Below are 13,308 nucleotides of genomic sequence, written 5' to 3' on the forward strand. Positions count from 1 at the left end.
CACCGAGGACGCCCGTTCTCTGCATACAGGGGCCATGCCTTCTCGTAGACCTCTACACGTTTTAGTGATTGTTGTCGCAGATGCACTGACTATTTACAGTGTTTACAATAGTGATGTCATGTACAAAAGAGAAAGAAACCTTTACAAATATTTGCATAAGAAAAAAACAAATGTCTGCTCTTAAAAGCAACGTGAAAAGAGGAAGATATCCAGTTATTAAAAATCCCTCCCGTGATAAGGTTAAGTGTGGTAGGTCCAATGGAACTAAACTTTGGGAAACACATCAGGGATACATGCGTCAACATCACGTCTCCAGGCTAATATCTGTTCTTACGCTGCTCCTGTCTCTCAGGCAACCCCTCAAAGATGTCAAGTCTTTCACACTTAAAGTTTAAAATGGTGTCACACAAGCAGCCCGGTCGTGATACACATTCTCATCTACTGCAGACACGCACTTCATCCTTAACTAACAGCTTATCACCATGACTACCATCCAAAGGTCAAAACTGATTACCCACTCTCCGCCCGAACCCGGGCATCAAGGTGCCGACATTAAAGTGACATCAGAGTAGGTGAGAGGAAGTGATGACGTTTCCTCTAAATCGAGGCCTCTGTGTGGTAGATTAAAGCTGCTCAAAGGCAGCTTTAGGCCAAATAGTGATTCAGGCACAGATAGACTTAGGCATCGTGTCTCTACTTTACACCAGCACCCTGTTTTGGAAAGTAGAGGAACATCTGGACAGAATATGGCAGTCTGAGGTACGTCAGGGTCAAGGGGCACATGGCTGAGAGGTTTAAGAATATCTCACACTACACTACTGTTTCCTCCCCTTCCACGTCTTTTTACGCTTTCTTCCTTCATAACAAGAACAGTCAGGATGTGAGCAATAAATACTCTCTGTAATCTAGTATCTAACATATATTATGTGCAAACAAATAAGGACAGGAACAGGAGGAAGCTACTTATCAATTAGTTTCAACCTTTCATACCCCCCAGCCCTTACTCTTACACGATCTCTTAGAACAGCATGTGAGAAGGAAACTGATTTCTACAGTTTGCAAAAAGGTATGTTATCAAAGACATAAAGAGCAAATGCAATGAGGAAGGAAATTTCTTCTTCTACAGATTCTTATCACTTGGGGGCAATTTTTTTTTTTTTTTTTACTGATGTTCTCCACTCCGGCCCTGTGGTATGATGAACATGGCGACAGTAGTATTTCGCATCTGCACTGTCTGATAATGGCATGCTAGGTATACATAGGTGGTAGCTGCTGTATACGGACGATCGTTGAAGGTGACTCAGTATAAAATCCTACAAAATCAAGATTTTCAAAGCTGTCTTCTCATCTATCACAAGAGAATTTTGTGTCTTAAAACCGATATTTAAATACAGAATATGCGGAGGAATAGCCAGAAGTGGTAGGCTGTTTGGCAGACAAGACAAACAAGAAGTTTTTGTTTTTTTCCTTGTGAGTTTACAATACAGTATGTTGAGCTGGGTCAGCATCTGTTTCTGCAGTTATTATATCAGTACCTGACTGGAGGAAACCGGCAGGTACTGAGTCCACTGATGATTACGTTTTCTTTACAGACTGACCCTAAATCCGATTCATTATTCTGTTCATTATTCACCCATGCATGTTTCTCATATAGCTTCACAGCTTCTGATATTTGATCCATGAATGACACAATGGCTGAGCAGATAAGAAAAAAAGCAAATTCGCATTCAAGTTGTGTTATCACAGAGTGTGTTATGTTCTATACTGAGCACCTTTGAGAAGTCAGAGAGCTCACCAGGAGAGCACTGAGGCAGGAAAGAGTAGATGCTGCCATCTAGAGGAATTACTCATGAACTGCATGATTTGGGCAAACCGATAGTCCTACATTGGATACACAGTCACTGGCACAGCCTCCTAAAATCCAATTACCACAAGTAGAAAATAAAGTGCATTTTTGGCTGTTGTCGAGTGACCATCCTACAGAGTTACCTCTGAATTTCTTTGTGAACTGAAGCATGCGCCTTCAAAAAAACCCTATACGGTAAGCACCAATAGTTGCCGCGAAAGTTCTGACAATCAAAAGCAAAAAAGAAAAGAAAAGAATGGGTCTTGATCATTAGGAGTATAGGTAATATTTTGCATCATACTATTCCGGTTACCATGCACTTGCAGATTCAACAACAACCCATGTGGAACAAATTGAGGGCAGAGAAGAGACAAGTCTTTCCCTGACATGATCATCGCAGCTTCCTATGGAAGCAGTTTGTCTTTCTCATGTTCTGATAGCAGGGCAGAACAAGCCCTTCGTCCATAATCACTCTGTCTCTCTCTGTAGGTCCTTTACATTTAGCTTTGTAGCTGCTCACTGAGCACACAGCAAAGTTAATAGAGTCTTTAAAGTCTCATTGGGACTACATCCGCAGTGTCAGCCGTGATAAAGAGCCCGGAGCTCCATAGCCTGACTGACAGTTGCATGTCATCCTCAGAGTGTAGCCTGCAGAGTGGGATCCAGGCAGCCCTCCCGCTCTGGAGACTCGATGTAGTTGGCCGACTCCTGCAGCTTCAGCAGCATTGCCATCTGGGTAGCAGGACGAGACGAAGAGGCAGAGTGAGTTAAACTGCAGACTGACGGACATGTTTTGTCTGGAAATATTTCTTGAAATGCATCTCACCAGTGGACACTGAGATAATCGTTTGGCTTAATGAATGTCAGAAAATAGTGAAAGCTGCTTGTAATTATTCTCCAGAGCCCAAGTGGACATCTTTAAATTGGTTGTATTGTCTAAACAACAGTCAAGAACCAAATTTAAAGTGATATAAAACAGAGAAAAGGGATAAATCCTCACATTTGAGAGGCTGGTACTAGCCAATGATTGACTTTAACACTTACTGGGACATTTACTAAGCCTGCCACAAATAACTGTCAGCACAAAATATTGCATCTCCACAATATTTCAATTTAACAGGCTATTAATGCTGCAGATTTAAATGAGTCCAGCCACAATTCATTTGAATTGTACAAATTTTTGCTAAATAGGATGTCATGCATTGTTCTTTATTCTTCTGAACGTGTGCTGAGCGTATCAGGAAAGTAAAATCATTTCTTGCTGCTGAACTTTAAAAGCTGGCTGAAGAGAAGACACTTTTGGAACTGCAGGCAAGAAAAGGCTACATGTGAGAATATATCAGTTAAATAAAAAAGATCAATAATGAGACGTGACTTTAAACTAAACACTTAAAAAGACAAAACAAGACACTTCATAAGTAGCCATTGCTGGCTGCTTCAGTCATTTCACACAAAAAAAACATATACAAATAATCTTGGTTTTAATTTGCGTTTTTCTCTGTCACTGCTTTGACTATAGTCTCTCATCCACTGTATGTCTCATACGACAGTGTTGCAGATTTCACACCTGCTTTTTCAAAATGTTAAAAAAAAACATCAGATGCATTTCCTCTGCTGCAGTGGTCAGGTGCAGTGGATATTTATATGAATTTCCATTTCCTCTTCCTGTTTTTTGTGCCTCAATAAAGCCTTGAGAAACACATTGCATGAACCCAAACATGCACATTTGCAGCTGCACTGCTTTTCTTTCATTTAACCTGTACAACCTTTTCTCAGTGAATTTTCTGCTGAAAATGAACTGAAATTAGTCCCCCATGTCAACAGAAACCTTCGCTCTCACCAGTGGGTCTGACTCCAGTGTGCTGGGTGGAGGTGTATCTTTGGGGGGCTTCTTCTCTTCACTAGGTGGGCCTATGCTGGGGGGAGGTAGGTGAAAGAGCTTGGACTGGTCCTGCTGTGCATTCGGCCAAGGGAGAGTCCCTCTAACCCACTCCACTGGATCCTCCCATACTGCCTTCTGCCCGTGCACCTGAGAGAACACATAGAAATATACTGTAAAACCACAAAAACCTACAACCAAAGTCTTGTTGTTACCACTGATGTTACACTTTGGAGGACATCTGGGTGAGTGTGTTCACCTTGATGCCATCTTTGGCTCCCTCCTGCAGGTATGGTATGATGGAGTGGTTCCACAGATCAATGAACCACTGCCTGAACTCTGCCACTGATACTGGGCACGACAGGAAAAAGCAGGGACCTGAGGGGGGCAACATGTCATGTCAATTGATTTCCTGCTCCAGATCCAATTATCGCCCCCATTCCCTGACTGTGTGTCCACTGTCTCTCACCTATGAGGAAGTCTGAAGTGCTGTGTTTCTCCAGGAAAGCGTGGAGGTGGTACCAGAGCTGAGGGACCCAGTCCAGTACGTGAAGGAGAGCCTGGTGGCGTGCTGAGTCTCGCTCCTTCTCTTGGTAGGCCTCTACAGCTTTACGGTGCAGATACCTCAGCAGGAACCCATTAGCCGGTTCCACATTGTTGGAGAACATTACCATCCTGTGGTCATATGCATGAAGTGTTACTTTTACACTTTGGGATGGCTTCATTTTGTATTCAATAGTGTATTAGCAAGTAAGAGCAGGCGTCGTAAAGATGTGCTCACCTGAAGCTAAGATGTAGACTGTGGTTAGATGTCATCTTCACAGGCTGATTGGTTGTTCCAATGATGTAAGGACTGAAACATCAACAGAGGAAATGATGTACTTTCATGAACCAGATCTAATTTAGATTCTACATATGTGATTGTTAACATTGACAAAGCAGCAAACAGCTATGTAAACAGCTATGTAGAGATATGGTGGCGTAAAGGCATCCTGAGCAGAGAAGGAAGTCCCTCTGTGAGTGTTGTAATATGCACTTCACTATTTTTAGTTTTGGTAGCTGGGCCGGCTGTGCGTGCATGTAAGTGCACATGAGTCACTCCCTGTGAAACTGTTGGCCCTCTCTGTGTTTATAAAGAAATGAAGAGAGTGAGATCCGACACAGCATTACAAAAGTGACACGGCAGAGCGCAGTTCAGCGTTCAGCTGAAGGCATTCATGGTGGCAGGCAGAATAGTTAGCAAGCTAATATTTACATTACATGGATTTAGGCCACCAAAATCAAAGAAATAGCTCCTCAACAAGCTGAAGATTTCACTAATGTACAGTGGGAAAAAGAGTGTGTAAAGTCACATCCCTTTTATAGTGACTCACCATTTGTGATACTTGCAGGTAAGTGCTCCATTAACAAGCTCAGTGATGGCTGCTGAGTCACTGATGTCATCTATAATCACAACCAGCGGCAGTTCTCCTCCACTATCTCTGTCAATCTGATTTGCTAGATCAGACAGATACAACTGCAAGTCCTGTGAAAGCAAACAAAGGGGAATATGAATTGCCTGTGTGCATAAATCCATATTCATATTTGTATTGAAAATAAAAAAGACTTGAGATAACTGGTGGACAAAAACCCTGAGCCACATGTTACCTTCTGCGACTGACGATGCATGTTGAAGGTGACGGCAGCGCTGCGACCCAGGACGCAGGTCTCACGGTCGGCCTCAGACGAGGCAGTCCGGCTGCGCTGCAGGAGGTAGTGGGCCAGACGCTGGGCCAGGTAAGTCTTTCCTGTCCCGCTGGGCCCAGACAGAACGAGACGTCTGTGCTTCAGCAGCAAGCTGATGTAGTGCAGCATCATCGGCTTAGGAATCATAGTCTCAAACACCAGTGAGTCAACACAGTTTTCTCCAAGACCTTGAGAGGGGCAGACATAGGGGAGAAAATGGATGAATGAATGAATGATTAAATATTTGTGCATAATGTATGAGAAAAACAGGGAAATGCTGATGTTTCAGTGAGTTATTAATTAATCACATGTACCTTACATTAGATCAAAAGCATTTTATTTTTCAAAATTTCCTAAGATGTAGACATAAACCTGAAATCTTACTTTATGATTCACATATCGTTGCCTTTATTCTATTTTATTGCAGTGTTAAACTCTCCCAACTGGTGCATTCACGGGCACACCGACATTTCAACAGTTCAGTGTTGGTTGCAGAACAGGAACATCTTTAAAGTAAGAAATGTTTGACATTTGCCACAATGTCAGTCTATGCTTACAATGATCAATATTATAAGCATATAATATAGCCAAATTTAAAAGAAAAATAAAATGAAGGCAAATAAAGTTGTGTTTAACAGTGTACTAGAATTAAGTAAGACAAACTAGAAAGTAGAAAATCAATCCAACTAAAAGGGGCTGGCAATAATTATACACAATTTTAAGCAAAACCACTGATGTGAATTCTCTTATCTTTTGAGGACACTAACCTTTCAAGGTGACAAATATTCGAGCTGAACCACTGCCAAGACAGCGATAAGGTGAGGTCTGAGGCTTGTCCCCTCCCATCACCCTCTTGCCTCCCTGGGTCAGCTGGTACATGTGCAGCGAATCACTGGACAGACCCAGGCTGGCAGTAGGGTCCACTTGAGTTAGGTAGTCCTGATGAAAACGAAAAAGAAAATATGTCAAGATGAATCTATCAAATCACAGCTATGATATTTGTTAGAACCACTAATGTCTACACAGTGAAAAAGAAAAAGCATACCTTGAAGGTCTTAGCTATAACAGAGTCGAGACAGGCCCAGTCGGTCCTCGCATTGACCAGCACTGAGCCCAGGTAGTACTCCTGCTGCTGCTTACTGTCCTGCAGACACAGAGAGCGGGAAAGAGTGCACAGTGTCCCAGTTGTTGGATTTAAAGATGTTGACATTGCTAGGTACTGTGGCCATTAAAGGTGGTCTGTGTTTACCTCTGGTTGATCTCCAATGCGGACCAATACTCGTGCATGCACCTCATCCAGCTGGGAAGACACACTTAATGTGTCAACTGGAGACAAGTCTGACGGAGTGAAGGAAAGAACGGGATGAGAGGAGCGTTGAAAGCTAACTTTCATGTGTACTGTGCATGTGTGTGAGGTGAAAATAGGTGAAATTCTGTGTTTGTCTCGTACCGGGATCTTTACAGTCATTCAGACTGAGGCTGAAGGACTTGGTGAGGGACATACTCATCGGCTGCCTCAGTGAGGGTCCCAGGAGAGAGGCGAGGCCTGAAGGCTGGGAAGTGGAAGAGGTGGGACCGGAGCCAGGGAGATGCAGCTGACTTCCTGTTTTCAAATGGTCATTCTCCGCCTTCAGGTTCTCCACCGTTGACTAGGACACAGGCAGGTGGAAAAAAAAACTTTAAAATCAAGTTATACTAACACACAAATGCAATATCATTTATACTTCAAGTAAATACTCCCCTGCAATGTACACAGAGGCAAAACAAACCTGCATGTTGTTCATGGTTTCTCGGAGCTGCTCCAGCTGATGTGCGGAGCTTAGAGCCTCCAGGCGGATTTCTGTAAGTTCTCTCTCTTTCAGCCAGAGTTCTGAGCGTAGCTCTGATACCGCCGTTTCCTCGTTGTCTCCCTCTTCAGTAGTCTCCATGATCCTGCAGGGGATGAGATACAGTCATCAGGGCCAGACAACGCTGAAGGCTAAACTGGATTTCTCACTATTGAGCTAAGAGCTGGGGTAAGGTGTTTGTGTACTCACACAGAGGAGGTGGCAGAGGTCGAGGTTTTGAGGGATGAGGGCTGGTTTTCTCCTCCTTCTACCCCCTCATGAAGCATCTTTGGGGAGTTGGGAGCTGAGGAGTCCGGGGTGGCGATTTCCTCAATGTCTGAGTACGTTTTGGAGCCTTTCTTAATGCTGAATGCCTTGTTGAAGGAGCTCCTCAGCTAAACAGAGGAAGGAGACAGGAAGTTGAACCAATATTCAGTGGATTAATGCATTCATTACGGAGAGATGTAAAAAAGAACGAGGTGTTAAGATTGTTAAGATTTGACACATGCTAAACACAAGGAAATGGTTTGACATCTTGGGAAACGCTTATTTGCTTTCCTGCTGTGAGGGAGATCTGTCTACAAATATGAGGCTGGAGCAAACAGACAATTAGCTTAGCTTAGCATAACATAATGACTGGAAGCAGAGAGAAACAGCTAGCCTGGATAAAAAAAATACAATCGCTCCACCAGCATCTATAAAGCTCACAAACACTTCCTGGAGTCTTGCTTTCAATGTGAAGTTGCCAGGATACCAGTCCAGACAAACAGCCCTGAAAAACCACAGCCTATTGTTTTCACATTTAGATTTTTATCCTGAGTAAACAAATGAGATATCACCTTCAGAGGTGCTGGCAGGCCAGTTTTGCTACCTTGAGTAGCCAGGCTAGCTGTTTCCCCGTTTCTAATCTTTATGCTAAGCTAAGTTACCAGGTAGTTGACGGTAGCTTGATATTTAATTAATGACATTAAACGTAAGCAAATAAGCACAATTCCCAAGGTGAGAAACTATTCCTTTAAGCTTCCAGACATTTTCTGCAAATATTTCAAAGATATCATTGGTGCATGTTTTTGCAGATTTAGTACCCGGCTGCTGGGTCAGTCAGGGTTACTGAGGGACAAAATACACAGTAAAGCACAGTGCAAATGAGGAGAAACATAATTGAAACGGCATTTAATTAAGTCTGATGACTATACTTTTTATGGAGCATCATGTCTGCTGATTGCCACTCTAACTGAATTACAGCCATCCATTCATATTCAATATTCACAGAACAGGCAGCCAATCAGTAATGTAGGAGGTCAATGAGCAGAGATGGAGGGTATTTGAGTACTGCGTGGTAGTTTTAGGTGGTCCATCATGCTTTATGACAGAAAATTATAGATGCTTTATAGGGACTCAATGACTGCACTCACCTCAAAGACCTAAAACAGGAAAATAACACAACACAGAGGAGGGAGAGACCGGTCACACTTGCTGTTATTGGGTTCATGCTACTATGTCATCATCACTGTGGAGAACAAACTGAGCATCGACAAACACCAGGTGGTGAGAGTAAAACACTGCCTCATATGCAGGGTGTGTTCTTACCCAGCTCTTTTTCTTCTTCTTCTTGGCATCTTGGTCCTTCAAGCTGCCCATGCTCGACATACTGGTCAGGCTGTTGAGACTGGAAATGCTCTCACATGAGTTCTGACGTCGGATTCGCAGGTCTGGTAAACAAGAAAAGTCAATATCAAAAGAGGCAAATGTGTGAACATGCAGGCAGATGTGCAAAAAGATAGAAGGAAAGCTGAAAGATCAACTTGTCAGTCTCCAAACCTTTCATGTTGTCTGGGTTGTTTAAGGCTCCATGTATGACAGCCTGGGCTTCCTCATTCCTGGTCCTCAGAGCTTCGATGGTCTCCCTCAGATCCATCAGCTCTGAGTCCTACACAAATATTTCATACATATCAGTGAGGTTGGGAATAAATCAGTTTGCCTCCATTTGCAAAACTCTTTAAAAACATAAAACAAAACAGACTGGACAGGACACCTCAGAAAATGCTTCTGTAACAGGGAGTGATGGAAAAAAAACTTGGAAGTATTCCTAAAAGTATTTATAGTTCACCACTACTCAAATGTATTGTCCATAATTACCTAATTTCATGCTCATCTCAGTTCAGTGCCAGCATGTCTTTTTTATTATTTCATTTTTTTCATTTGTTTAGATATAATATCATCATTGTTTTTCTAAATTGCCTGATTTTCACACAATCTTGGACCACACTGCACTTGTATATTGATGCATGTGACAAAGATTGACTTTGACTTGAAAATAACAAATCTTGAAATGGTCATTTTAAAAACCACCACTTTTTCTAAGATTTCTGCTGTCTTTTTTAAGTAATTAATTCCAGATTTTCTGCGTAGTATTGTCTGATGCTTTAGTCAAACACTTCATCTCCAGCCTACAGTATGAGCTGATACACCTGGTGGGCTTGATCCTGCTTGTGATGTTAACAGTTCAAAAGGACAAAGAGTTGAGAACAAAAGAGCCTCTCTGTGCTGCTTATTGTGTGCTAAAGTCGATCCCACTCCACTCTAAAAAGGGCCGCCCGGCCCATCTCCTCAAGGTTAAAGAGCCTGTGCTCCAGGCTGAGCTGCACAGGTCAGTGCGCTGGCACAAACAACAAAGACTTTTTCTGGAGCGGTCTAGACGGGCCTTTCAGTGGGAGCACCAAGGCATGAAGCACTACGAGAGACTCCTCACTTTTACACACACACACACACACACACACACGCACGCACGCACGCACGCACGCACGCACGCACGCACACATACACACACATACACACACACACACTGAACACAGCCTTGGGCACTGATCAATTCATTCCCACCAAAACAGATACAAAGGCTGAAGAATGCAGGAATGCGATGTTTGGTGTGAGTGCATGTGCAAGCTGTTTGCACTTATCATTCAGCCTAAAGTGAAGGCTTTTCTCTCATTGATCCTCTGTTTTCTTCTCACACTAAGTCACCCTATGGGGCTGCAGCCTGGGCCTCTAACCTACATTCAGCTCCTCACCGCAGGCTGTGATCAAAGTCACCTCGCTCCATGTTAGCACGATGCCGCAGCTTTTAGCTGCCTGCTCATGAGACGAGCACAATGGCGAATGCAGCTGGAATTTGGGTTTGTGTGTGTTTGTGTTTGAAAGTGTGTATGTGATGTTACCTTCTGTTCGTGGCTTACTGACAGACTCTGCAGCCGAGCTGTCATCAGTGCCAAGCTTTGCTCAAAGGCGGCCACCAGATTTGCCTGTTTGGAAAGATGAAAGCAACAATTAATTTTTCCCCAACATTTTTACTGAGGTAGTTGTTTGTAACAGGAAATCAGAAGCTTTTAAACGTGCTCATATTTATTCATATTACTGGTCTTCAACAGAGCATCAGTTAGATGTGGATAAAGTATTGGGAGACTAATGAAAGTAGAATCTGACACCCATGCAGCAGCAGATTCAATAGATTTCGTATGGCCCTTTATCCCTCATGTACGAGATAATAAAAAGCTGAATAACACACAAAGGCTGAACAGGATGTCTCCTGTGGAAAATTCACCTCCTCCCTAATCTCTCTCTCACACACACCCACTTTAGCCCAGAGCAGGAAGGGAAAATTACTTTCCCTTCTCTTTCATAGAATATATTAATACAGTAAAATAATGGATACAGCCCGGTCATTAATTTAGCACATAATCATGTTGTGATCCGTGCATCTGTTCTGCCTATTCACTGCCCTCGCATATTAAGGTCAAACAGAATGGAAACACACACCCACACCCACAGACACACACCCACAGACACACACCCACACACACACAGAGAAACATTTGATGGATGTGTGCTACACAATGCCTGTGCTGTATTGCTGCACTCAGACCAGTGGAAACACTGACAGGCTGGATATACGGAAACAACCTTGGTGAGCAGAGAGAAAGGGCAAAGCACCTGTGTGTGTGTGTGTGTATGCATGCATGTGGGTGCGTGCATGTGTGTGTTTGTGTGCTGAAGCTAAGTGGCTAGGGGAGAGAGAGAGAGTTCAGGAGTAGGTTACCATTATTTAGGCCTCACATGGATAAGAAGTGTGCTGAGTCTGCACAGAAATGAGCTATGACTGACATGCCTCAGCCTGGATCTCTCTCTGAAGGAGATGGAGGAGGGAAGAGAGAAGACTGGCTTGGCTGGCGATACTCTTTTGTTCTTGTCAACCAATCTGATTGCAAGAACAACGCCAACAATTGGCATTAGTCTGTCACTCAATACGTCCTGTATGTGGCACACAGCCACAAGCTCATTGGTTCCTACTGAAGATGTAAATCTTTAAGGACAGGTCATGAATATACAGTGTAATAAAAAAACAAGCAAACACAAGTAACTAGCAAGCTTGATGGGGACTATTTTCAGCTATGGATCTGGTGCAGTAGTGAGTATTTATGCGCAGCAGGACTGTGCATGTGGGACTGGCTCAAAATAGGAAAGCCCACGTTCATCACAATGAAGAAACATGAATGGTGTGTTTTTAAAAGTTTTTGGGCAACAATGGAGGAATACGGTTTATAAGGCTTTGAAAACACAGGCAATATCTGCCAGTAGGATCAATTCATTGTTGTTTTTGGTCTTGTAATGGCAATAGCAAAACTCAAGCAGCAATAAACTGGTAAACTAACTTAATCTGAAGGGAGTCTAATGTACTATGCAATTCTTTCATGTTTTAATCAAATTGCCAAGAAACAAAAGCAAAACATGGTTGAAGGCACCCTGACATTGCTCTTTTTCTTCCTGCTATCACTTGTTCAACACTTATTCGGTCTTTATGGGCAGTAGCTACCGTTGCCTCGGAGTAGATGTCACTGGGGTGGACAGTTCATCAAGATGAGTGACAAGTATTAGGGTGTAATACTGGAGGGCGGAGCTGCCCCAAAATTCTGGCATGAAAATGTCATTCAAATAGATTAGTCTGGTTGCACAGAGCAAAGTTTTTCTCCGTATGATTTCTCATCAAATTATGTTTTTCTTACCTAAGCACAAGTTGATTTGACTTTTTTCTGACGGTTCATGGCCATTTGTGGTTTCATTTTGTTCATTATTTTAAAAAGTGTAAAGCTTAAATTAGTTGCCAATGATGGCCAGTTAGGTATTTTCCCATAATGTTTTATATATATATTAGTTCAATAGGAAATTCTCTTACCTCAAGAGTCTTAACTCTTGAGGAATTACTTTAAGAGTTGAGACTACTGTAAAGGAAAACAAGGTCTTGTTACAGTAAGTAATAATTAGAAAGTTAGCAGATAAACAATACGTACATTTGCTGTCAGCTGTGTCGTCAGGTTAGACACCTTCTCCTGGGACGACTCCAGCTCCCTCCTCAGCTTACGGATTTGCTGTGAGGACAAACAGGTTTGTTACACTATAATAAAAACAGAGTTACTAAATCTGACAATGGCTGACATTGCTCAAGTCATGAATTGAGTGGATGCTATTCATGAAATTAATGACAGACTTGTTCTCCCACAGACAACAGGGGTGAGGTGATGGGTAAAAGGGCAGAAATGAGACAGAGAAGAAGAAAGAGCAGGAAAGAACACTTCTTACCTCTCCCTGAATGCGTTCCTCAGCCTTTGAAAGCAGGGGGAATAAAAGTCAAGATGTTAGGTGAGACAAACGGAGAGGAGAGGAGGACAGGGGAGAGGAGAGGGAGAGAGGGGACTAATAAAGTATTGGGGAGACCAAGGGAGAAGTCTTGTCTCTAGAGTGCACTGTTTAATGTGTGAAACGACACAGCATTATTGACTGCACAAATATCCACACACACTCACACATAAATACACCCAACACCACACCATATTGTGAGCTGTAGCTACCTGAGTGTGCATGTCGCCCACACTCACCGAAGAGTAGCTTGACGAGGCGTTGGATGCCAGTGAGAGTACAGACCCATGAACTGAAAACACAAAATGAAGAGCAAAAATAAACCAACAAGAAGATCGACT

At 42.9% G+C, this 13,308-nt stretch overlaps 1 protein-coding gene across 7 annotated transcripts in view; it reads right to left on the reverse strand.

Moving 5' to 3' along the window:
- Positions 1–1,082: 1,082 nt before the first annotated feature.
- LOC121612329 (neuron navigator 1-like) overlaps positions 1,083–13,308 on the reverse strand; it is a 69,319-nt gene continuing 57,093 nt past the window's right edge. For 2 of the 7 annotated variants that reach the window (XM_041945148.1, XM_041945153.1), the window contains 19 exons: positions 13,180–13,259; positions 12,622–12,699; positions 10,495–10,578; positions 9,098–9,206; positions 8,867–8,988; positions 8,692–8,700; positions 7,487–7,671; positions 7,220–7,382; positions 6,901–7,099; positions 6,700–6,788; positions 6,496–6,594; positions 6,218–6,389; positions 5,373–5,638; positions 5,099–5,250; positions 4,507–4,578; positions 4,195–4,400; positions 3,985–4,103; positions 3,687–3,875; positions 1,083–2,578 (listed from right to left, as the gene is read on the reverse strand). In XM_041945148.1, the coding sequence (XP_041801082.1) occupies positions 2,483–2,578; positions 3,687–3,875; positions 3,985–4,103; positions 4,195–4,400; positions 4,507–4,578; positions 5,099–5,250; positions 5,373–5,638; positions 6,218–6,389; positions 6,496–6,594; positions 6,700–6,788; positions 6,901–7,099; positions 7,220–7,382; positions 7,487–7,671; positions 8,692–8,700; positions 8,867–8,988; positions 9,098–9,206; positions 10,495–10,578; positions 12,622–12,699; positions 13,180–13,259 (2,489 nt within the window). In that variant the 3' untranslated portion in view covers positions 1,083–2,482. Of the gene's footprint in view, positions 2,579–3,686; positions 3,876–3,984; positions 4,104–4,194; positions 4,401–4,506; positions 4,579–5,098; positions 5,251–5,372; positions 5,639–5,832; positions 5,957–6,217; positions 6,390–6,495; positions 6,595–6,699; positions 6,789–6,900; positions 7,100–7,219; positions 7,383–7,486; positions 7,672–8,691; positions 8,701–8,866; positions 8,989–9,097; positions 9,207–10,494; positions 10,579–12,621; positions 12,700–13,179; positions 13,260–13,308 lie in introns of those variants that run through there. The other 5 variants (XM_041945149.1, XM_041945154.1, XM_041945150.1 and 2 more) reach the window with 4 other exon arrangements.

This window comes from Chelmon rostratus, chromosome 10 (assembly GCF_017976325.1).
Source record: "Chelmon rostratus isolate fCheRos1 chromosome 10, fCheRos1.pri, whole genome shotgun sequence".
Taxonomy (NCBI): Eukaryota; Metazoa; Chordata; class Actinopteri; order Chaetodontiformes; family Chaetodontidae; genus Chelmon; species Chelmon rostratus.